We start from the raw sequence: 26,449 nt of genomic DNA, 5'->3' as shown, positions 1-26,449 counted from the left end.
ATTCTCTACAGATTCAATGTTCAGCTGCATATTAAAGAATTTCTAATTACTTTTTGGAACAATATTCATGCAAATTAACTTGTCATGTTTATTTCCCAGGGGCCAATCATTTGGCTTTATGTGATTCTTGTTGCTGTATGTGCTCATTTAGTGTGTCCCATTCTCCTGCTATGTCTTTTTCAAGTCTGTTAAATGATGATGATAGTTCCTGTAGGCTGTGTTTTATAATTTTTTTTAAGTCACCACTATGTGGTTTAATTCAGGTTCTTGGGGCCAGGATAGTGCCATGGTTTTTTGGTCCCTGAACAAGAGGCCCTCTTTTGAGCCCCAGTCTCAGCAACACCCTTCCTTTCTCATCATTCCCTTCCTTTCCTAGTAGACGGCAAGGACATACACACTTGTTCACGGACATACACACGTACTAGACAGAAAGTCAGCTTGGCTTGCTCTTGAGCCCTACATTTAGCTGCAGCTTCATTTGCAGAAATGAGCAGGTGAAGCTTTTCACTGTCTGGAGATGAACATTATTATTATACTTAATAGATTTATATATTGTTGTTGTTGTTCAGTCGTTAAGTCGTGTCCGACTCTTCGTGACCCCATGGACCATAGCACGCCAGGCCTTCCTGTCCTCTGCTGTCTCCCAGAGTGTGCTCAAGTTCATATTCATTGCATCGGTGATGCTATCTAGCCATCTCATCCTCTGCCGTCCCCTTCTCCTTTTGCCTTCAGTCTTTCCCAGCATCAGGGTCTTTTCCAGAGAGTTTTCTCTTCGCATTAGGTGGCCAAAATATTTGAGCTTCAGCTTCAGCATCTGTCCTTCCAATGAGCACTCAGGGTTGATTTCCTTTAGTATGGACTGATTTGACCTCCTTGCAGTACAGGGGACTCGTAAGAGTCTTCTCCAGCACCACAGTTCGAAAGCATCAATTCTTCGGCACTCAGCCTTCCTTATAGTCCAGCTCTCACAGCCATATGTTGCTACTGGGAAAACCATAGCTTTGATTATACGAATCTTTGTCGGCAAGGTGATGTCTCTGCTTCATACTATGCTGTCTAGGTTTGCCATAGCTGTTGTCTTGGTATTCCTGTTAATATTTGCTAACCGAGTTGCTGTAAGGCACTGCTACAGGGTCCATTTAAAACTACACCTGATACTTCCAGCGTCTTATATGTTGCCCCAAGAAATATGGATTTGGAAGGACAAAGTGGTCTGTCACACTCCCAGAGATATTATCTTTTCATCTGTAACTCTTAAGCGAGCTGGCAGATGACTAAAGGGCCGTAAAGTGGGGCTAGGTGATCGAAGCAGTCATTTTTTAGTTCAAATTCAAATTTAGTTCAAATTTAGTGGATTCCACACAGCCCATCAAGCTCCTGTGCGGCTGCCTAGATTGTGCAACACTCCCCCTCCCCATAACACTTTAACATTGCTTGCGAAGGGCCTGCTCCTTGAGACATTGTTAACTGAGCCACGGCTAATTTTTTTTTTTTTTACCTGTGACTTAGACCGTAGAACAACGTCTAGTCTCTGTGTCTTTGCCATATGAGCCTACGCAAGGTGAACTGTTTGCCTTTTTATACAAAAGTCAAAGCAATGCTAACGTCATCGGTGACCTGAGCAAAATAACCCCCTCCTCTATGCTTGGGTCCTGTTGCAGGAGGCTCCTTCTCGCCAATAGCACCAGCCACACTGCTTCGAGAAACTGTAGGGACAGAGAGGAGTTGCCTACAGTGTTCATGAAGGCCAGTGAAGATGGATTACTTGGAACAGTGGAAGCTGGTGGCTCTGGTTTTGGTGGGCCTGTGAATCCATTCTGGGATCCAGGCAGAACCAGCCAGACGTCTAAAAAAGCTATCTAAGGTGCCGAACCTATTTTGGGGATAAGCGCCTTGGATAGCTCCTTTAGAGTTCTGGCTGGTTCTGACTGAAACCCAGAATGGATGCACAGCCCCACCGAAATCGGAGTCACCAGCCTCCGCTGCCTCCGAATGTATTTTAGGGGAGTCACTGCTGTACTGTGGAAGAAGCCTGCACCGATGATTTCTTTCTCTAGCCAGCTCCGCCGGACTGAGAACCTGGGCGAGTTTGTTTTGCTGCTCGCCCGCCTGTGCTTGGAGCTCAGCATAAGCATGGGGGCTAGGAAAGGGAGTATTTGGGCACCCCCAGCCACTTATTCACTTCCATTTTGCTGCAGCGTGGCTGACGTTACTGCAGCGTGTCATGGAAGACGAGAACAGGCTTACCACTGGAATGTTACAGTAACTGGAACAGAGAACAGTCCACCGTAACATCTGCTGTTGTGAAGACGTTAGCCTCAAAATGGAGTGGCTCTAAACCTCCTACCAAGTGTGATTCTGAGAGTATATTCTAATAAGGAGCTTCTGCTTAAAGGTAAAAGTCTTTTATGCGGCCCTTAACATTTTTTTTATTTTTTATTACATTCATATCCCACCTTTTTCCCCTCCTACAAGGAATCCAAGGTGGCTTACATGATCCGCCTCTTCTCCATTTTATCCTCACAACAACCCTGCGAGGTAGGTTAGGCTGAGAGTCAGTGACCGGTTTAAGTCACCCAGTGAGCTTCACAACCGAGTGAGGACTAGAACCCAGATCTCTAGAGTGCTGGACTGCGAGTCGGGAGATCTGGGTTCTAGTCCCCACTCGGCCATGGAAGCTCACTGGGTGACTTTGGGCCAGTCACGGTCTCTCAGTCCAACCTACCTCACAGGGTTGTTGTTGTGAGGATAAAATGGGGAGGAGGAGGATTATGTACGCCGCCTTGAGTTCCTTGGAGGAAAAAAGGCAGGATATAAATGTAAAAATAAATAAATAAAGACATTGGCTGCTCATTTATTTATTTATTTATATTTCATCTCTACACTGCCCAATAGCCAAAGCTCTCCAGGCAGTTGCCAAAGCTCTCGGGGTGCTCTACTCATCCTAGTGGGAAAGGTAGAAGAAAATAAATGTTCTGTATTTCCTAGCTAAGAAGCAGTAGCCTCTAAAATACTTCACTGGATGACATTAGATGAGTGTGTTACTACATTAGTAACTGAGACCGACCATGGAAATTATTATAATTGAAAGATACAAACACAAGCAACAAACTCGTCTGAGTTCTGCAGAGGATTCCCCCCCCCCCCATTATTTCTGCGTTCTGCAGAGGATTCCCCCCCCCCCGGCAATTTGTTTGCTTCTACCTTTCCTACTAGGTTAAGTAGGTACAGGGCTATGTACTGTGCAGTGCTGTAATTAGTGAATCCATTAACTGTTTCTTAGATCTACCAGGGATGCCCGGCTGGGCCACACTCGCCACCAGTCTAATCGCAAAAACGTTTGGCGATAATCTTCAGATTTTACTTTTCAGGCATGGCTGGTCTAATTGCACATCACGTGCCAGGCTCATAAAGTTCACCTTAGCATCCCCCATTAATTCTGTAAGGAATGGGGTGGACTTGTGAGAAAAGCCCCCTGCCGTATAAAAGAGCAGATAAACAATAACAGTAAGCATTTGTGCGATACTTGGTGGTTTTAAAAAATTAGCTTTTCCTTTATAGCTGGTGCCTTACAGTCTTAGCAGACAACCTCTGTGCTTCGAACTGTGGGATTGGCATGGCTAACAGTCCACTACTTACAGTAAATTGTGTGTTTAACTGGCATTTAAACTGTGCACAGATGTAAATGAGTGAATAACAGTTGGTTATTTCATGCACATTCCCTCTTCTTATTCCACTTCCTTTAGCTCCACCCTATACAGTTGGAAGATATTATTGTAATGAGGTTCACAAAGTGCAAAGAAGTAATTCCTGGCGTCAGGGAAGGTGTTTATTTCCAGATGTTGTTGGCTGCAGGCATCGTGACATGTCAACCTGATCTGTGCATGGCTTGATGCATCCCCTTTCTGCACTTACAATATAATATCCAAAGTAGCATTTCAACACGTTAGAGCCATGTTCATCTGGAACTTATTCATATCCCTGTGTGGGAAATAGTGGTCACTGGTTCAGACATTTTATTGGAAAGATAAAAAGAGAATGCTTGAATTGTGTGTGCATCCTCTTTTTGGTGCTTCATGCATCCCCTGACTTTGAGGGAGAGGGGAAAGAGGCTCTTTTCTAGGAGCTCATCTAGAAAAACACTTGTTTACACTATTAATTAGTTAGAAGTCCTCTAGACATAGAATCATAGGAAGGGATTTCAACATCAACCAACATTTCAACATCAATTATTTAGAAAGAACACCTATAAGAACTTTGAAACTCGGAACTGGTGCTTGAGTTTTGCTTTCCCCCCTCATTCCTCCCAATCTCTTTTCCTTTTCCGTTGTGTCATTTAGGTTATTAGCCTGAGGGAAGTGACTATGTCATTATTAATCTTTGTAAGCCACTCTGGGAGTAATTTTGGGCTGAGGAGTCAGATAAAAATGCTATAAATAAATAAATAACTACAGTACCAAATAACAGAATTAAAATAGTATTCAAACAAAGAAGGGCAGGGTTTAAAATTTGACTTCAAATTTAAAACCATTAAAAGCCAGTCGGGATAAAAATGTTTTCGCCATCCATCTAAAAGTTATTGGGGATTAGGTTAGTCTAACCTCCCTTGGGAAGGAATTCTAGAACTGGGGTGCTGCCATAGAAAAGGCCCTGTTTCGCATTTCCTTTTGGTGGTGGGACATACAATAGGGCTTTAGAAGATGATCACAGCCTATGGGCAAGTTCATATGGGAGAAGGTGTCCTTCAAATATCCTGGCCCCTAAGCCATTTAGGGCTTTATAGGCAAGGATCAGCGCCTGGAAACAAATCAGAAGCCAATGCAATTGATATAAGACTAGTATAATAGGTTCTGAAAAACATATGCCAGAAAGCAATATGGCTGCTGTATCTTGTACCAGCAGTAGTTTCTAGCACTCTTCATGGGCAGCCCCATGTAGAGCTCATTGCAGTAATCTAGTTGAGAGGCAATTAAGGCATGTATAACTGTGGCAAGATCGACCTTCTCTGGGAAGTCCAACTGATGCAGGAAATCCGCTGCTATGGAATCACTGATAGGTAGCTATCCAGCCCCCAGATAGCAGCCAACACCTCTAATGAAGGACAGGCCACTATTTTCCAAGGCGGTTCGACAGTGGAATGAACAGGTCGTACCATCAGGAAGTTCTTTGTAATATTGAGTTGAAATCTCCTTCCTTGTAATTTGAAGACTTCTTCAAATTACAAGAATTTGAAGACTACCTTCCAGAGCATCACAGAACAAATTTGCTCCATCTATTTTGATTTTATTTATGTATTTGATTTAAAATATTAATCTGTGTGACAGTCCTTCAGATATCTGGAGATGGCTATCCTATCCCTTCTTAATTTTCCCTTCTCCAGCCAGCCACTCCTGCCCTAAAGTCCTTTGGCCTTTCCATACAGGACGTGCTCTCCAGGCCCCTCCCCATCTTTGTTGCCCTTTGTCTTGACATGTTCGCATTAGTGATAAGCTTATAGCCATTGGTCCTTGTGCCCATAGATGGCAGTACATCACATTTCATATTAGTGCTTCAGAACGTTCAAAATGCAGCTTTATGTTGTAATCCTTACACTACACCGTGGATGGGTATTATCTCCGCTTTGCACACTGGAGCAAGGTGCTAAGAGGGAGCAGTTTTCCTAAGTGGCAGAGGCAAGATTCAAAGTGGGGTTTCTTCCTTTGCAGCTCAGTTCCTTAGCCATGCCTTGTATGCCTGCATAGGCATGAACAATTTATACAGTTAGAATTTTCTTTAGCTCCTATCAACAAGCTCCCTCAAACAGAACTGTTTCCTTAAAGCAGGGGTGGGCAACTTGTGGCCTTCCATGAGTTTTGGCCTACAGCTCCCATTAGCCCTAGTCAGCACAGCCAATGATGAGGGATGATGGGAGTTGTAGTCCACAAGTTGCCCACCCCGTCTTAAATAATATTTATTTATGTCTCACCTTATTCCCAGTACCACAACACCTTCCTTGGAATTAGATGGAAAGGAAAAGTAGAGTTGGGCATCATGAGCATACTGGTGACACAGAACCCCAAAACTCCAGACAGCCTCTCCCAGTGGTTTCATGTATATGTTAAATAGCATGGGGGACAAAACAGAACCCTGAGGGACTCCACAGACCAATGGCCAGGGAGTCGAACAGGAGTCCCCCAGCACCACCTTCTGGGTCCGCCCCACCAAGAAGGTAAGGAGCCACTGTAAAACAGTGCCTCCAAGTCCCATCCCAGCGAGGCAGCCCAGAAGGATACCGTGGTTGATGGTATCGAAAGCCGCTGAGAGGTTCAGCAGAACCAACAGGTACTCACTCCCCTTGTCTAGTTCCCGGCATAGGTCATCCACCACTGTTTCTGTCCCATAACTGGGTCTGAAGCCAGATTGAAATGGGTCTAGGTTTTGGTAGGCTTCTACCTCAGGCCCAATGCACATAGGTTCTGCAAGCCCTCTAACACGGAAAGAGATGTCTTTCTAGGTTAATAATTAAACTCTTTACATTCTGCAAATAACCATAAGTGAAACCACACTGACATCTTGGCTTCAGTGCTGGTACAATCTCTCTGCTAAAAGTTAACTGTGTGAGTTACGAATTGCATCATTTCATGTTGACATGCCTGGAACTTTCCTATTTACTGAGCTGAGAGGTGTTTGTATTCCTTTAAACAAACTTTAGGGTAGCTTATCTCTGTAGCACACCTGTACCATAAAACGTATTCACCTTTTGAAATGCATCTCTACATTTCTCGTTGTAGTAGGCAAAGTTTTACCAGCTTTGTGCTCCAGTGACCTTTAAACGAGGGAAAGAATTTGGGAGGCACAGAATAAGGTGGGAAACTGTGATATTATTGGACCAGCCAAATATAGTTTCAGAGATTTGGCATTTGGAGCAAACTGTTGGGTGTCTGTTTGGTACCAGTTCTGCTTTGCAGCAGAGGAGGGTGGGCTGTTAAATCTGAAGTGGCTCAGATGACTGCAGACTCATATTTCTTTAAGGCAGCCTTTCCCAACATGGTGGCCTCCAGATGTTCTGGACCACAGTTCCCAGGATTCCTGACCATTGGGGCCATGCTAGCTGGGCTGATGGGAGCTGAAGTCCAAAACATCTGGGGGGCACCAGGTTGGGGAAGGCTGCTGTGAGGTCTTCAGAGACCACGTCGCAAAATTTAAACATAGAATCATAGAATAGTAGGGTTGGAAGGGGCCTACAAGGCCATCGAGTCCAACCCCATAAGCTGCCTGTGAAAATCTTAAGCCATGGGTCCAGGCCCATGTGCCAGTGGGACCCACCGGTGGTGCAGTGGGAAGGTAGCGCTTCCTAAAGCAACAAGAAATGAGCTGAAAAGTTTGTTTCTGGAACAGATCAGGTCTGCAGAACTCCCTTCTGCAAACTCTCCTCACCTGTTCTGTTCTGGAAATCAGTGTTTCAGCTTATTTCTGGTTGCTTTAGGAAGTGCTACCTTCCCGTTGCACCAGCGGTGGGCCCCACTGGTGCATGGGCAGCGCTGGATACTGCCCAGGTATGTACTTCCTGCCTTTTATTTTAAAAAGAAAATGGAATTGGGCCAGTGTTTCTTTCAGGGGGAGCTGGTGTTGTCCAGTGTGACTGACAGTATTAGAAACAATTAGGTGTTTGTATTCTTTTTTGTTATTGCTACGCACTGTTTATGGGCAACATAAGCTCCGGATGCAGAATCAGCTTCCATACTCTTTATTTATATACATAACTACATTTTATGTAACACCTTTCTGCTACAACACACAATGCTATTTGCACTTTATAATACTGATTTACACTCTGAGCGAGATGATACAAAAGGAACTATGCACCTTCTTCTTTTTTTGGATGTCATAGCTTGAGGCATAGTAAGAGAGCTTATGAACATATGCAGATGTCAGACTATCATCCATCTAGCTCAGCAATGTCCCCTTCTAGCCACACCTTTCCAGAATCTCAGCCAGGTGTCCCTCCCACTTGCGTTGCCAGCAGTCTCTTTAACTGGCAGCTGAACCAGGGGCTATCTCGATGCAAAGTATCTGCCCTGGCACTTTGCTGTGGCCTCAACTCTTTACTTTCTCCTTACACAAGTCCTTCCTACAGTGTCTGAAGTTGCTCTGCGTCTTGCTAAAATCAAAACAGCATGGTGTCGTAAAAATTGTAAGATGTCTTTTATTTTACTTCACTTAAAAAAGAAAGGCATGTATTGACTTGGATCCATGTTTACGCTGGATCAACTGCCCTGCCAGAAATGGACTTCCCCAGCTCTCTCTGAAAATGCTACAGAGACAGTCAGGAGGCTTTGCTGGATGGGGCAAGCTGTGGTGTGTGGGGGAAAGGGATCCTCAGAAATTGGGCGGAGGGACCTTCTGCAAGTGTAAGGTCCCTTCCTCTCGTAGAAGGCAGATCGTGGATTCCACCCACTGATTTGTTCAGAAGAATTTTACTAAAGATGTGAGCTTCATTTTGAGAGGAAACCTAAGGGGGGGGGTTTGTGTGTGTGGCAGATTTAAGCTATAAAAATACATTGTTTTAAGATTATTTTGGTACGTGATTACAGTTTAAAGACATAGCCTAATTTTTATGAGCTGCTGTATTGACACACTGGATCAAGATTACAAGCGACCCTGCAGTAGCCGCTAAAAGCAGACAGGAAGCAACGAGCTCAGTCACTCTTGGAAGGAGGCAACACACTATTGTTGTTGTTATTGTTGTTGTTATATTTATTTTTGTTCAGTCGTTCAGTCGTGTCCGACTCTTCGTGACCGCTTGGACCATAGCACACCAGGCCTTCCTGTCCTCCGCCCTCTCCCGGAGTGTGCTCAAATTCATATTCACTGCATCGGTGATGCTATCTAGCCATCTCATCCTCTGCCGTCCCCTTCTCCTTTTGCCTTCAGTCTTTCCCAGCATCAGGGTCTTTTCCAGAGAGTTTTCTCTTCGCATTAGGTGGCCAAAATATTTGAGCTTCAGCTTCAGCATCTGTCCTTCCAATGAGCACTCAGGGTTGATTTCCTTTAGGATTGACTGATTTGACCTCCTTGCAGTCCAGGGGACTCGTAAGAGTCTTCTCCAGCACCACAGTTCGAAAGCATCGATTCTTCGGCGCTCAGCCTTCCTTATAGTCCGGCTCTCACAGCTATACGTTGCTACTGGGAAAACCATAGGTTTGATTAGACAGACCTTTGTCGGCAAGGTGATGTCTCTGTCCCAGTACTGGGACACACTGCTGCCCCCTTCATGGCTACAGGTGGCATGTCCTAAGCATCTCAGGGCTCTCAGCCATTCGCTTCCAGCCAGTGTCTCATAGTCTCATGGCACAGCCCCAGCAACTGGGAGCAACTTTATGTCCTTGTCCTGAAGTTAGGGCCTGACCAAGGCTTGACTCCAGTGCAGGAGCAGCTATTAGTGTTGGCACTTTGGATAATGCTTGAAGCCCTTCTGATCTTTTAAGAGTCGTTGCAGCAGCAATGAATATGTTCCATCAGGGAGCCAGTGTGGTGCAGTGGCGAGAGCGTTGGACTGGGAGCCGGGAGATCCAGGTTCTAGTCCCCACTCGGCCATGGAAGCTCATTGGTGACTTTGGGCCAGGCACAGACCCTCAGCCCAACCTACCTGACAGGGTTGTTGTTGTGACGATAAAATGGAGAGGAGGAGGATTGTGTACGCCGCCTTGGGTTCCTTGCAAGAGGAATAAAGGCAGGATATAAATGCAATAAAATAAATAATATAATAAAATCAGCACAATCCCGTTTCTCTTTTATTAAAGCGGAGTCTGAATGGGTTTCTGGTAGCTGCTTGGCTGATCTGGTTCCATGCAGTTGGTATGGGAAGGAGCATTGACCGTGGGAAGGTCAGTAGCATTGACCGTGGGAAGGAGAACTCTCCAAGTTGGTTGGTACGATTGCTACAGCCCACGTGCATGCTGGTGGCCATTGTGAATATTCAAGCCACACTGGGTGGTCGCTGTGCCTTATCATGATGTGCTAACCCAGCGCAGAGCAGGTTGTTGCCATGGTCAACAAACCACCTACAACTCCAAAACGCCAGTGGGTTGTGGGTCGTTTGTTAACCACAGCAACAACCCACCCTCAATGGGTTTACATATCATGATAAGCTGTAGCTCCTTTCCACTGCAGCTTGAATATTCACAGTGGCCGCCAGCGCATGCCACAAACCACCATGGCGTATACCGTGGCTGCGGCAATTGTGTGACCCAGGCCTCCAGAATAGTTTACTGTAAATTTGGAGGGATGGGACTGGACTTAGAAGAACTCTAGGAAATGGGTTTTTTTAAAACAGAATCCTCTAGTCTTTGTTCCTGTTATAATGAATTAATATTTTTTTAACATATAACTATTTGATAGGCCAGATGCTAGCCCCACCAGTATTAGCATTAGGAGATATGCTCTCCCACACTGGAGGCATTCAAGACGAGGCTGCACAGCCATCTGTCAGGGATGCTTTGACTTGGATTCCTGCATTGAGCAGGGGGTTGGACTCGATGGTCTTATAGGCCCCTCCCAACCCTAGTATTCTATGATTCTATGATATTGGTTGCTGAATAAAGTTGACTAAGCAAGATTTTTTGTGTGTGCATTACAGATAACTTAAGTGAGGATTCTGAATTCAGAGAGCCTTCTCCCATTCTAAGAAATATCATGGCTGAACCAGATTACATAGATGAGGACAATCCTGAACTAATTAGACCTCAGAAACTAGTTAATCCAGTAAAAACATCCCGGAATCATCAAGACCTTCACAGAGAACTCCGCATGAATCAGAAGAGGTAAGAAATAAAGTGGTAAACTTTTCAGCTACTTTAATTTCCAATCATGAATGAACCAGAAGCTTTATCCTAGGGCCTGTCCTTTCTCTGCCTAACACACTTGGATTACATCATCTGTAGTTGGGAGGGGAAAAGGGTGTCCCCTAGCCCATTCTCTGATCTCTCCCCGCTCCCCCCCAATTCAGGGCACTGCATCAAGCAATTTTCTATCAGCTCCAGTGGAGCTACGTTACCAGACTATCTTGGGCTATTAAGACTCCTTTGTCAAATCCAAGGCCCTATCTACATGGAGATGCTTTCTGAGGCGATTCCGTTTAAATCTGGATTTTCATGAAACTGGGTTTGCTCCTCCCACAGCAAATGTAGCCAGTAAAGTGGTATATATGTGTGTGTTTTTTAAAGAACCACTTTCACAGGGCAAATGGCACCTGAAACTGCATTAGTTGGGAGTTAGGTGGGCAGAGTCCTGTGAGTAGAACTGAGCATCATCAACTGCATAGGTGCAGGGCAGCGAATGAGTGGAGGCTTGCTCCCTCCCCTCTCCTTGCTTCCGTGCTCAGTGAAGTGTAATGAGGGGAGAATGAGTTACTTCTGAGTAGACATGTTTAGCCAACACTTCTCCTGGTGTCCACCCTTCCTTGGCAGGAATAAGGGTCATTTGGGAGCGATCGGCTTTTAAAATTGTTACAGCCCAGTGTACCTTCGCTCTTCCGTAAGAGCGGATATTTAAAATAGCAGGCTTGCTTCCCGCCCCTCTCCCCACTCACAGTGAAGTGCAATGGACGAGAATGAGTTACTTCCCAGTAGACACGTTTAGTCAACACCTCTCCTTGTGTCCATCCTTTCATGATGCAACTTTCCCTTCTGCCTATCTATGCTGCTCCTCCAGCCCCGCACGGAAGCCAATTTGAGGTCACACAGACTCCCAAACCGCACTGAGGCCACTGCAATGGGAAAATTCGGCGCAAACCAACTTTGCAAAGAAGCAGCTTTTGGGGCAGAAAAATGTGCAGTCGATGTGGAGCGGGGCTACGTCATTTGCCATGATCGTCCCTGAGGCGCGTGAGAACCAGAGTAAATCCCCATGTAGATGGGGCCCAAGAGTCTGACCAAGTGTTGCCCTAAGGCAAACCAGAGTGATAGTCCTATTCAGTGAAATCTGATAGAAAACGTGTTTCAATACATTTTCACATGTGAGGGTATCTCTCTCCCATTTGCTGCATCTTTAAATATGCTTTGGAATATATGCTTTGAATGATGGCATGTATTATCTCATAGAACAGGAGTAGGCAACCTGGTGCCCTTCAGATGTTTTGGACTACAACTCTCATAATCCCTAGCCAGCATGGCCAATGATGAGGGATTGTGGAATCTGCAATCCAAAACATCTGGAGGTCACCAGGTTACCTGCTTCTGCCATAGAACAATCAGGGAGGCATCCTTTGGAAAACAGCTTCTTCTCCTTTACTTTTCTGGGGTAGGAAGGTAGAAATTTCTCCTGGTCCATGAATGGAGATTTTACTATATTTATATACAAACTATCCTAGAGGGAGGATCATCCACGTGACAGGATTTCCAAGGGAAGGAGAGCGGTCCAAAATATAGTAGATGGAATTTTGAACCAAGTTATCAAAGAAGCACATGGGAATATATGTGAAAGGAGACACATCCAGGAAGTTCTATGGTTTGTGTAACCCTGCCCTTCGTGTGTGTGTGTTTATAATTTAGTTTCATGGGACATATACTGACCTTATCCATAGTTAAGCTGCTTTTAATAAAGTCTATCTGTGTAGCATCCATACATGTCAGGCTGTTGACTGTTCACGGAATTGATAGTCCTGTAAACGACATCTCAATTAAGCGTTATATGGTAAGAAAATCAATAGCATGACATTTTAAAAGTCTGTTCAGTCCACAGAAAGTATATACTTGTTGCTCTCCCCAGAATAACATTTTGACTCTGGAATATTGTAGTAACATTTGTTTTTGTTTCCATCTTTTGAAGAGATCAAGTCAAAGACTAACCTTTCTTTGCCAGAAAAGGACAAAGATTGTATTTTTCACCAATCTTTATCTAATCTGATTTAGCTTTGTAGCCTCTTATTTGTATTTCATAGCTTAGTATAGAAAATTGCAAGGCCTAGACTCTTTAGAGTCCATCTGCCTGCTCTAAAATGGTAATAACTAAAGCTTCAAATCTCTGCCCCTGAATGCATGGCTTCAGGGGGACTTAGATGCTTCACATGCTGCGCAGCATTCGACCGAAGGCTGCAGCCTATACTGGCTCTCTGCCAAGTGTGCCTTTATGATACCCATGCCTTATCAACTGTCTGATGCATCTGACCATGCAAGGCATACCTTTAAAAGCGGTGTAAGTAACTGCGTGACTAGATACTGCGTGACTAGGTTTAAGCTACATGACTGTAGCTTAAACCTGCAATGTTAGAATGTGATAGATGGCACTTAAACAGTTGCAAGGGGAAAAGCAGAGGAGGAGCAAAGAGATAAAGAGTCCTATGCCCGTCCCTTCCCCAAGCATCCTGAAATAATCATTGTGGGTAGGGAATTGAGCATAATAAAGGAGGTGCTTCCTTTGCACCCCATCCCCCTTGCAAACAGGCAGATTGAGGGCAAAGGCCTGATGGCATGAATGGAATGGTATGTACAACCCTCACCCACGGCAGTTTTTGCAGAGAGGTGAGAGGCATTTTGGCTTCCTGTGGTCTCCGCCGTTGGTAGAGACCCTTGCCTACTATGAAGAACCCTTCAGACTGGGATATGTGGATACCATACATACTGAACTTATTTCATAGCTACAAAAATAGCTTGATTCAGAATGGCTCCTTTAAAAAAAAACTTGGAAAACATCCCCCGGATGTCTAAAACTAATCTGTTCCTAGGATGGCCCATTCTGAATTGGAGGTACATCCGGTCAGATGATGTCAGTGGGGGTACAGCAGGATCTTGCACCCTTCCTGGAGAGAGCCCCGTGGGGGTGGTTGGGCATCATAGGAAATACAGTGCAAGGCCTCCGGAGGTCCAGCACCCTTCCTGGATGGGCCCCTTCCTACCATTCATCCTCCTCTGGTTAGTAGCAAAAGCGCTACTAACAAAGAAGTACATTTGGTTTTGGTAGGCCTTTTCTGCCCCATTTTGGTGTCTACTCTATGTCTTACTGTGGACCCAAAAATGGCAGACCCAGACTTGATTCATACTTACCTTCTCACTAATAGCCATTCCCAAATGGCATGTGAACAACCAAGTTGATAGTTACAATCCACTTTTCTATCATTGACGATGGATTATTTAAAAACAGCTCAATGTTCAGTGGGGGCACGTGTTTGTTAAGTCAACTAAGGTACTTCATAATAAAAAGGCAGCCCAGACTAAATCATGATATTTAGAACAAGTGAATTATTACCTATTAAACTTCATAGCCAATGTAACATTTTTGTTCTTTGTGTCTCTACCATCAGACTTGGCAAATTGGCCAATTCTCCTATCCTCCCTCGTGTCTGAAACTCTCCCAAATGCCTTATATCAACACACACAGCATTTCTCAAATAACTATGAAAAGTACACTTGTATTCAGTGCCAGTGTATTGAGAGAAAGTTGGCAGTGAGGTGTGCCCTACTTTCATTAATGGAATTAAACGTCAAAGTCATATGAGCACCTTGGAAATTTTTATTAAAGACCTAGACAGATTATTATTGCTCTTATTCTGTGAATTTTAAAGCAGACACGGGTGGACCGGAACTATATCCACACAGTAGCACGAAGCCCTTTCAAGTAATCTGGAGTCTCTTTTCATTTCTCTCTCTCTCTCTCTCACGCGCGCGCGCACACACACACACACACACACACAGAGCGCACCAATAAATCTCTCTTTGGTGCTTCCATTTTTGTTACCGTGACTAACAGTGGAATACATAGTTCTAGATTTTCCCTAGTTTTAACTGAAATGGCAGTTTGTCTGGAGCTAAGCTTCCTTTCCCTTTCATTCTTGAATTCATTTTTTAAAAGGAAAAATGGCTAAATCTTAACTTCTCAGAGTGAACATGCAAAAGCTGAAACAAGCCTGCCAGCTAACTTGAGAGTTGTGAAACAAAAGTCAAGCACAGCCAGTTCTTTGAAATCTGCAAGTAGCCTACAGCCGGCATTTTCTTTTTTCCATGATAAAGCGGAGGTGATTTGGGGGGGACAGGAAAAGTTGCTAGGTACTTTTGGCGCAGAAAGTATGGTAGCTGTTAGTAGTTGACGTTTGAGCTGCATACTGTGGTGAGCAGTTCCAAAGCTCACCTCTGCCACCAATTTACAGACATTTACAGTCATAAGGACTATTGACTCCCTTGATAAACGCCAAGCCTGGCTACTCCTTACAGCTGATTATGTGGGAAGCTGACTGTTTAGAATCCCAAAGGTCTCCCACCCACAACTATCCCAAGAAGGAGGGAAGCCTGGAATGGATTAATCCGCTGGGTCATCCTTTGCCATTTCCTGCCCTCCCAGGAAAGAGGGAAAGCCCGGAGTGAACTGAAGGAGCAGGATAACTCCTTGCTTCACTGTTGGCCGGGCTTCTGAGCAGGGAACATTTGCAGTTTATGAGTTCATTTTAAATATGCCCCCACATGTGCATCTCCAACCACTGTTCTGGAGTACTTGCAACTTAAGTTGGTTACATTACTTTGTAATCATCTAGACTGTCTAGAACATCTAGACTGATGCAATTAAACAACAAGCAATAATATTCTCCCTTATATATAATGACTGAAAGAGCAGCTGTTTGGGGGCTCAGTTGTGTCCCCTTCTATGAGAACTATTACTTGTATTTAGGGATGTCAGAGAATTCCGCCACGGATCTCGGTGAGGCCGAATGCCAGTGCATTCGGCCCCCCGAAATCCATGGCGGGACGAAGCCCCCCCCCGCCCCCCCCACAAAAGGCACGCGAAATGGGACACCTACCTGCTGCCATTTGCGTCCCTGCGGAAGCCATGATAAGGCTGCATAAGTATTTACGTAGCCTATCACGGCAAAAAAAGGGGAACGCAAATGACAGCAGCTACAGCGGCCACCATTTGCGTTCCCCTTTTTTTTTTGCCGTGATAGCCTACATAAATATTTACGTAGGCTATTTCGGCAAAAGAGGGGCGCAAATGGCGTAGTGGCTGCCATTTGCGTTCCCTTTTTTTCCCTGCTGTAATAGGCTACGTAAATACGTAACCTATCACAGCAAAAAAAAAGGAACGCAAATGGTGGCCGCCGTAGCCGCCACCATTTGCGTTCGCTGTTTTTTGTTTTGCCGTGATAGGCTACGTAAATATTTACGTAGCCTATCACAGCAAAATACAGGGACGCAAATGGCAGCAGCTACTACAGCTGCCATTTGCGTTCCTGTAGGCTGCCCAGCGGCCGGATGTCTGGCTGCGGGCGGCCCTGGCCGGCAGCTCCGCGGAATCTCTGCGAAGCAGAGCAGGCCAGAGAGAACTTTGGGGGGAGGAACGGAGCGCCTCCCCCCCACCGCGAATGTCACCCTTCGAAAAGGTAAGTGACTTTTGTACATCACTACTTGTATAGTTGTATTTCATCATGGGATGTTGCACTTTAGCACCATCTAGTGACAAATACTAGCATCAGAGTACCAAGGTAACCATCGATACATAGCTCTTAGGATAGCCACCTTTTTATGGACAGTCCTGAGGAGACGCCAACTGGCTCAGGAATGCAGCTTCTCTTGGTCTTTTCCTTCTGGGGCTGAGCGAGGGCACAAGCTGAGGATCTTGCGGTCACTTGTAAACCATGTGTCTCAGGCGATGATTACAGAGCACTGGTTTCCCAAAACATCGTGGAAGGGCCAAAGTTACTGAAAGCACCCAGCCTCTATCATGATAGAAAATACAATATAATAGAGTGTGTAAGATTAAAAACCAAGTCCAAAAGTCTGCATCCAGGGACTTATATACTGCCCTCCAACGGCCACCACACAACTACTCAAGGACTATCGAGCCCTGAGGGGAGAAGAGAGATGGCTCTCAAGGTCATCTCCCTGACCCTCCCTCCAATAGCTTCTCTGTACTGTTTGGTATCATTTTATTGATATTTATTGTCTTAATATTTTTATGTAAACTGTTTTTTGAGGTTTTGCCTGAAAAATAGAAATACCTTTATATTTGGCATATAAATACCTTGAAATACATAAAATAATTCATGTCATCACTGGAGCAAAGGTACATAGGTACTGGTGTCTGTAGTGTGGTTAAGATTCTAGATTTAATCATCTTACATTACTTTCTAAAGGTGTGTGTGTGTATCTGCTTCACTTCAAAATGTGGTATGCCAGCCATGGTGCATTTTGAGGTCCCCCCTGTTCATTCTGCTGAGCAGGCACTGGATGTCTGCTCCAAAATCCAGCCCTGATAGTACCACTGATTAATAATAATAACTATTATTATTGTTGTTGTTGTTGTTATTATTATTTATAAAGTGCTTTGTTACAAAGTGCTGTACATAAAAGAATAACTCAACATTTAAAACACATAATTACAATGATTCTAGTACAACTTAAATCAAAAATACAATATTATAACAATAGGCTTAATAACCCAAATACATTTAAAAGCCATCAGCATACTTTACTTCAGAAACCACCAACCACTCCCTTCCTACTCAAAAATAAGTTTTCAAACCTTTCTTAAACACCTCCAAACTCTCAGTCAGCAGTAATTGTAGTGGGAGGGAGTTCCACAGGTGCGGGACAAGGTCCTGGAATGCACAATAACGAGACAAAATAGCCGGTTTGCTAAGCCCATATTGGTAAAATAAAACACGTTATAGTCTCTTATTATTCCACACAGCAAACTTAAGTTTTCAGAGTGGGACTGACACGAGAACACTTCTTATATTTCTATAAAACTCTTGGCTCTTAATTTTTTTTTTTTGCTATACTTTGCCGCCCAAAGAAACTCTTCTTTCCCCCCCACTTCGTCCTGCCTCAGCTGCCAAAAACCCCCCACAGTCAAGGCAGCCTGGATTTTGAATATCATTGGGACACACAGGTCTGCCTTCAGAGAAAATATGAACACACTCCATCCATATGTGCTCTACTCCTTAATAACAAAGATCTTGAAATATGGAAAAATATATAATGAATTATGAATAGGTTTGTCGTCCAAGATTTGTTCTTAATCTGTTGTCCAGAAATACTTATGCTAGAGCAGTAATTCCCAAACTGCCACATCAGTATATCTGCTTGAAATAAACTAGGGCACCTACTAGGCCTTATGGGGCTCACCATTACCCCTTGTGCCTGAAAGTTATCCAACATTCCCCTGAAACTGTGTGTTACAGGGGAAGATTGGCAGTGGAAAGTAAGCTGTATTTCAGTTAAACTACCCTACCATTACAGATCTTCTGAACCAGGGGTGGGCAATTTCCAGAGGTCAGGCTGCAGTCCACAGGGTGCCTGAAAACACACACCAAAATTACTGGGTTAAATTTAGCTTGTTCATAAACCATAGCAGTTACAGAGCAGCCAAAAGGCCAAACTTAGCTTGCAAACAAGCTACATTTGGCTGTTAGGGCACTCTGTAGCTGCTACAGATGCCTTTGAGGGGGATTTTTAAAAAATTGGAGCAATGGGGTGGCACGGGGCAGAGGCAGAAAAGAGGACAGTGGAGCTGCATGTTGCCAATGGGCCATGTGTTCCCCACCCCTGGTTTAATTTAGGAATATCTGATAAAATTCCAAAGAACTACAGAGTCTTTGGAACACAGTCTGAAAACTCTCTTCTAGAGTTCTTGCTGAATTTATGTTGGTGACTACTTTGGGCTCATTATCCTGAGAAGCTTTGTCTCCCATTTTCTTTACGATGACTCCTCAAAATACTTTCCTTACTAACATTAAGTATCTATTAATATTTTTCCAAATGAATGCCATCATTAAACATAGAAGTGTATGACAATTTGATACTGATATCACACACATACTCCTGCCTCTGGTCACAGTGTCACTGGAATTTGTGTGTGTGTTATAAATGAAAATTATGGTCTGGACCAAGTATGATGGAGGTTTAAATGCATTTACAAGGGGTAAGATCTATATTATGGAACCTAATGAAATGGCATTTTTGCTCCTCTTAAATACTTTACCTCGCCAGAGATAACATACATAAATTGAATAATGCATAATATCATCTTGTGTTTCCCTCTGTAGTAGAGGCAGGAAACTAGGAGTGCACGAAAGCCACTTACCTGGTCTCGCAGCTTTTCGCGGTTGGGGGGAGGCGCTTCGCTGCTCTCCCCGCGAAGTTCAGGCTGGGCTGGGGGAGGCTTCCCACCTCGCCCGGCCGAAATTCAGGCCGGGGGGGGAGGCTTCCCTCCTCGCCCAGCCGAAATTCAGGCCGGGGAAGAGGCGCCTCGCCTCGCCCGGCCGCAAAATAAAAAGTTAAAAAAACAAAACAAAACGCCCCCGTGATAGGCTACGTGACGATTAACGTAGCCTATCACAGCTAGATCTGCAAAGCCAGCCGTGATAGGCTACGTAAATCGTCACGCAGCCTATCACGGGTGACTTAAAAAAAAAAACACATACGCAAATGGCGGCCCCCATAAGGAGTTGCCATTCGCGTTCCTTATTTGGTCACTGTAGTCTACGTAAATCTTTACGTAGACTATGGCGAAAATAAGGGCAACGCAAATAGTGTTGCCCTTATTTTCGCCGTAGTCTACGTAATCTTTACAGCGACCAAATAAGGAACGTGAATGGCAGCTCCCTATGGGGGCCGCCATTAGCCGTACGCGCTTTTTTTTTTTAAGTCACCCGTGATAGGCTACGTGACGATTTACATAGCCTATCACGGCTGACTTTGCAAATCTAGCTGTGATAGGCTATGTTAATCGTCACGTAGCCTATCACGGGGGCGGTTTTTTTTTTTTTACTTTTATTGGAATGGCGGCGGCGGCTGCCGGTCGAAAGACCGGCTGCCACTCCCGCCCCTGACGAAGACCTGACGAACCACCGCCGGGACCCGCCGCTGGGAGGGACATTCGGGAAAGGTAAGTCCCGTCCTGGGGGGGGGTGCGGGGGGTGCGGAGAATTTCTCCCCGAAACTTCTTCGGGGGGCCGAACACGTTGGCGCTCGGCCCCCTGAAGTTTCGGGGAGAAATTCTCCGCCATCCCTACAGGAAACACTGCATAAATGCCCTATTCGGGCATTTGAGAGAATGCTTGAAAGTATAAGGTGTTTACTGCGCATGCTGGCCTCGCCCCCAACATCTTTATGCGCCAGCCCTGCCCCACTCAGTTCAGTTTTTACCGTGTTGAACAGCAAGGTCTGAGTGTGAGTTTTCACCAGATAACAGTGCACTAGTCCAGTAGTATAGTGGAAATATGTCATATCGTAAGTTTGAAGCTGAACACATATCTTTTTCTCTCTTTTGCCAGGGGTCTAGCGCCTCAGAATAAGCCAGAGTTGCAAAAGGTGATGGAAAGACGAAAAAGGGACCAAGTTTTCAAGCAGAAGGAAGAAGAGGCACAAAAGAAGAAATCAGACTTGGAAATAGAGCTACTCAAACGACAACAGAAACTAGAACAGGTAATGGGAGGGAAATGGTATTAGTAGATTTGACGTGCTTCCTGAAATGATGAATGAGTCAGGCACCATAGAGCAGCTTAAAACTCTTTAAAAAGCAACGTTTCTTTAGTTATCTTGATTTATTATTGTGTATGTTCTCCTTCTCCTGCTCTTGTTTGCCTCTCTTTTGTTAACTTTATTTTGGAATAAAATAAAGTTTCATGATAAAAAAAGCAAAGTACAAAAAAGTATAGCATCTGATTGTTAGTTTCACAGTTGTCCTTTTGAAAACAATTGGTAATACTAGGTTTAAAAATAATAGGGACAAATTCATGGATGATAGTGTCGTCAATAACGGTCTAGCAAGATGGTCAGAGAATGTATTTTCATTCTCAAGGTGACCCTGACAAGTAGGAAGTGAACGATAAGTGGATGATATAATTTCACAACTCTCCTGAACTGTGTATGCTACCACTACAGCTGAACGCTGTATACTAAGCATTGAATCTAGTTCTTTTCACTGCTTATAATTTAGATTCTGAGAAACGCTACTCCTTGACTTGGTTTGTTTCCTTTTTTTAAAAAAAAACCTATTTTTGGTTTGTTCTTAAGCTTGAACTTGAGAAACAAAAGATCCAGGAAGAGCAAGAGAACGCACCTGAATTTGTCAAAGTCAAAGGCAACCTGAGGAGGACAGCCCAAGAATCAGCTGAAGCTCAAACTACCTAGAGGAGGAGCCTCTAAGACTTGAAGCCATTCCCTCAGTGGCTGTCAGGGAGAGATTTCTGCAAGATGCCTCACCCATTTGCCCTGGATCTGGGTGAAAAATGTGGTCAATACGAGGTCAATTTCTGGAACCTGTGTGGATTAAAGACTGCACGACAGATAAAACTCGCCAATAATAATATGGAGATCAGAGGATAAACAAGCAACCTGTTGTCACTTGAAAGACCTGTCCAAAGTACTTGACCAGGGAAACAATTCGAGTTGTTACATTGCTTGCTTATTCCTGATCCAAGCTTAGTGGGCATCTCAGGCTAGTGTGTGTTAATTTCTTTCCCTCTTGTTCCTGCTTTGTGGAGTTCTGCTATGCAGAAAAACAAAGTGTTCTGAAACCACTTCTCATTACATTCTGTGTGGAAACCCTGTTTCAGAAATGAACAGTCCTCTCCCCCACCCCGCCCCGTGTCTTATGTAAATATAAATTCCTTTAGACTTGAAGTTGGATTTACCTTGTCCAAGACTAGTGTATGGGCCGCACCACCATCACCATGGGGGAACCTCAAAAAATACGAAGTAGGAAAAACTGGATGTGTTCAGTCATTGAGCAGCTATAAGGTGTTATTAGTCACCTCTGCATTTATAGTAAAGTGCACATTCGTAAATGGTCTCTCCCCCCGCCCGCCCGCCCCCTTCCCTCACCCTCACTCAACTTTGATAGGCAGCCATACTGCTTCATCATACTATTCTTCCTGTGTAATGTTCACTTGCTATGTCTAAACTGCAGTTGACCTTTCTTTGACTTTTTTTTCTTTGCCTATTTTCACCAGGACCCCAAGAACCAAACAACCAGTTCTAGGGGTGGGTGGGGAGGATTATGTTTCTTGATAGCAGCCCCCATCCTGCACCTCCCAGTGCCACATTACCCATTGCTTCTGAAACTGAGAGGACTTTGAAAAACAGTTTGTAAGACAGCATGGGGAACTGCTGTTCGAAGAAGAAGACAAATTCAAAAATCACTCTGGGCAGGCTCAAACATGAATGTGCTAAATTAGCCATTTGGAGCATATCCTCTGCTCTTCAGGTGGTTGTTGTTTTTTGGTTTTTTGGTTTGCTCTGTGCAGGGTTTTTTTTCTTCCAATTAAATCAAGCAGGTGTAAAATAGAGTGGAACAGGTAGAATAATGTCTGCAGTCAAAGTGTGACTGCAGAGTGGGATATTTAGAAGCTTGAAATACTAATGAATTCCCATGTTGGTCCATCCAATCCTTTACATGTCTACTTGGAAGGAAGCCCCATTGAATTCAGAGGGGCTTCCTTCCCAGGTAAGTGGGTTTAGGATTGTAGCCTAACTTGCCTAGACATTTCTTGGGAAGAGTTACCCTGCTGTTCCTCTTCCTAAAGAAACTTGATTCTGTGGCTGGTTTCTCAGTCAGTAGGCATATCACTGAAGCCCAGATACAAAACTGTATATTGTTAGGAGACGAATAGCAATCTTGCAGTGCAAGCCTACTGTGAGGGGCTTTTTTAGGAACAATACTAAACTCTAATTTGCCCCAGCTTTCTATCCATCAACTGTGCCAGCTGGATTTGGTCGCCTTTTTAATGACCTTTTGGCAGTATGATTCTCCACAAGAATTCCCAGAATAAGCTATGGAATAGTCTATGGTGACAAAATCTGGACATGGTCCTTTGATGGCTTTTTACAGTTTTCCGCGTCTGGGAAAAATAACATATGTATTAAGTAAGAGCTACAGAGGTCTAAACACACATACATAAACACACATACATACATGAACATTAACCTAAAAATGGATGTGCAGGTCCTGTACTAAATATGATCTATATAATGCAGCCTTCCCCCATCTGATGCCCTCTGGATGTTTTGCAACTCCCATCAGCCCCAGCTAGCATGGCCAGTGGTCAGGAATCCTGGGAGTTGAGGTCCAAAACATCTGGAGGGCACCAGGCTGGGGAAGGCTTGTGTAGTCTAACATAGATTTGTGTACAGTTACATGAGCATGTGTGAGATATGTATAAAATGTTTCTTGCACTTTTGTTTCTGGGTATGCAGATGAGTGAGTGACAGTCACTGCTGTAAACCTACAAAGCCAATTTTTCAATAAAAGTCAGAATGCATGTGTGGAATTACCAGTACAGGTAGAGATCATATAACATCAGTTTCAATAACTGCTTACATCAACATCAGATGCAGATCAGGTCCATAGTCTTGCTTTGGAAAGCTGAGCAAAAATGAACCTTTTGCAGTTACATCCAAGAAAAATGCTTGACAGTGTTTGATATCAGCACTAGCTTGTGTGAGTAAGTGATGTGTTTTGTCATTGCTGCAGGCACTGGAAATTGAAAAAACAATTTCAGTATTGGTCTTGAGACCTAACATTTGCAATGAACAATCTTCCCTTTGGCATGATGCTTTTGAAGTTGTCAGGACCCAAGCAACTCCTCCGAGAATAAAATCGCATTATAAATCCAAGTCAATGATAAATACGTTTTGCTGGGATTTAATTTACTTCTCATTTAAATCCTGACACAACTTATTTTATCACTGGCTTGCATTTATAACCTATGCAATTTTTAGAAGAGTAAATCTGAAGCCCACTGATAAGTGATGGTGTTGCATTGCTTGACCACAATGAAGGCAAGACTTGAGCTCTTCACTTTAGAGAGAGTGACACCTTTTGCAAAGCAGGTCACAAATACTCTAGCTTCTTTAATTTCATTTCCTCTCATTAGCTTGGAGGCAGAAATTGGGAGAGGTTTCTAACTGCAAAGTGCTCACTGTTCATATGCTTGTGCTGCAATTAGATTTGCCACTGACCTTTTCTATCTTAATCTAACTTTCTGCACTGTTCACAGGGTTTTGGGGTAGGGAGGTGAGAACACCCAGAAAAACTTGCCTTAATGCTTTTCTCGGTTGCTGTGTGTTTCTCATGCCCTCCCATATCATTGACCCCTATTCTCTTAGACAATTAGACACACTTCTGAATTCCAATTCCACAACGAACCTATGGCGCAATGGGTGTCTTAAGGTGTTTACAACACCTTGGTGTAATGATTCCAAAATAAAATAATATGTTCTGGCCCCAAGTCTTGTGAACATAATAGGGAGGAGCTCTTAGGTATCACTGAGTTCTGGGCCAGTCCTCTAGCAAATGCACTGTAGAACGTCTCTGCTCCCTAATTTGACATGGATGTGATCAACTGGGTTATGAGGTAAGAACATGTTTCCTATAGGGCCGGGGGGCGGGGGAGGTTGCTTTGTAGATGCAGTACATAGTAGTCTTGGGGGTGGGGTGGGAAGTAATATTACTATACTACCAGTAGAATGTTAGCCTATCTAAGAAGTCTGTCAGACTTTTTTTGTGTAGGAATCCAGAATTTTGTCTTGTGTTGATATGACAAGTGACTGTTTTTAAAAATCAAGATTTTACAGATGCTCTAGAATGGTTGAATTGTTTTTGTTCACAATGATAAATTGACAATTCTCATGGCTATGATTCTGTTCGCAATCCTACCATTTTTCAAAAATTTCAATCTGCTGAATATTTTAAATTGAGCTACCTTAAATTAAAAATGGTTGTCTCTTTTTAGAAATTGTCTCTGAATTGATCAATGCTTTTAAAATTCACTTTGTTTTTAGCTGGTTAAGGTAGCAAATTAGTATTGCCTCCCAGTTCTTCAAGCGATGTTAGTCTTCTGTTATGTCTCCACCTGTTTCTGAGTGTACATATATAAATATTAAAAAGGGAGCCTTAATGGGGTTTGTTTTCATAATTTAATATTTTTTTTGTATTTGCTCTTGCCTATTTGTTTTTAACAAAGTGTTACAAAAATGAGGGTGGAATTCTTAGAACCAAAGTTAATACTTTAATAAAAATCTCCTACATGCTTGGAATATGCAACTGTGTGAGTGTGTGACCCTGATCTCTGCTGCCTTTCATATTCTCTTTGGTTATTTAAAATTGAATTCTGTCCCTCTTCTTGCAGCAAACAATTTCAAGGTCACACTGACTGATTCCTTTCAAATCACATCCATGGTTATGCACATACAAGGTGCCATCGACTGACAAAAATAGTTTGACAAAGGCAGTTTAATTTCCCGACTTCCGCTGCATTTATGGACATGAACAACAGTTTTTACTCCAGACAGTCGAGTCTTAAATTACATGAGAAAAAAAATCACTGAGCTATTCAGGCCTTTGAAAATTTGATACCAATGAAGTAATTCCTGGAAATTGCCATTCTGGACTCTTCTAACTAATACTAATAAGACAACATCACAATTCTGAGCATACTTTTACAATTCTCATTAAACCAAATCAAGTTTGCATGCTAAATTAATGGGCCTTGCTTCTCAGGATTGGAACACAAGTGTTGATGTTGCTCGAACATACATTTGAAAGAATAAAACTGGCCCATCTATAACGAGGAGCATTGCACAGCTTATTTATAACGAACGTGATGTCATTTCCAGTGGATTTTGGCGCATTGACCCCTACTCTGCAGCGTCCCAATTTTTAAAGGTTTAGGGTTATTGGGAAGCACATTCAACCCTCTTTACATGTTTTCTGTGAACTAGAACTGCCCATGAGCACCTTAGCAGCTGCAACCGCCCCTCCCAGTTGTTCCAGATCGGAGGGGTGGCTTCCCCTATTCGTGGACCCCATTTTTACAAGCCCCCCCCCCCATTACTGATAAGTTGCCGCCACCCTGGCAGCTGCTTGATACAAACACTATTTGTGAATAAGCTCTTGAAGCAGGTACAAATTGAAGCAGAAACATATCTGCAATAGGATGGTCAGCGTTCCCTGGTATGCTCCCCTTTTTCCTTGTTAGAAGCAGAGTGTGTTTTAGTTGTGCAATAGTTAGGAATTCAACAGGTGCAGCATTTGTCCTTGCTGAATCTCCATACCAGGAGAAACTGCCCCTGTTAAATTTCTATGTATTGTACAACTGAAAGCCACTCTGCTTCTGTCAGGGGAAAGCCCCTAAGCAATAATCTGTGCCCACAGTGTGTGTGGGGGGTTAATGTATAACTTAAATGGCTTTTCAGTGGCCCAGTTCTACTCGCCCTGCCCCAATTGACTAAAGGCTATTTCATCTGAAACAGAAATTAGGAGGGATGGAGATGGGAACATGTAGCCCTCCAGATGTTGCTGGATTGCAATTCCCATCACCCCAGCCAGAGAGGTGTGAGTGTGCACATGGGGTGGGGGCAGTGAGACAATCTGACATGGGGTGGACAATCTATGGGGCCTCTGCCAATTATATCTTTAATAGGAATGTATATTTGCATAGACATCTTCAGACGTTACAGAAAATACATAGTAAGCTGTA

The 26,449-nt window shown here is 43.8% G+C and overlaps 1 protein-coding gene across 4 annotated transcripts in view; it reads left to right on the top strand.

Moving 5' to 3' along the window:
- Nucleotides 1–25,806, top strand: part of FAM107B (family with sequence similarity 107 member B) — a 69,201-nt gene extending 43,395 nt beyond the window's left edge. For 3 of the 4 annotated variants that reach the window (XM_084811151.1, XM_084811149.1, XM_084811150.1), the window contains 3 exons: nucleotides 10,619–10,802; nucleotides 20,243–20,393; nucleotides 20,985–25,806. In XM_084811151.1, the coding sequence (XP_084667277.1) occupies nucleotides 10,675–10,802; nucleotides 20,243–20,393; nucleotides 20,985–21,101 (396 nt within the window). In that variant the 5' untranslated portion in view covers nucleotides 10,619–10,674 and the 3' untranslated portion in view covers nucleotides 21,102–25,806. Of the gene's footprint in view, nucleotides 1–1,494; nucleotides 2,396–10,618; nucleotides 10,803–20,242; nucleotides 20,394–20,984 lie in introns of those variants that run through there. The other variant, XM_084811152.1, reaches the window with a different exon arrangement.
- The last annotated feature ends 643 nt before the right edge of the window (nucleotides 25,807–26,449 follow it).

This window comes from Heloderma suspectum, chromosome 7, assembly GCF_057233095.1.
Source record: "Heloderma suspectum isolate Gila_16-S chromosome 7, 16-S_ref, whole genome shotgun sequence".
NCBI lineage: Eukaryota > Metazoa > Chordata > Lepidosauria > Squamata > Helodermatidae > Heloderma > Heloderma suspectum.
The sequence above is the reverse complement of the archived record's forward strand: the minus strand, read 5'-3'. Positions and strand labels throughout refer to the sequence as shown.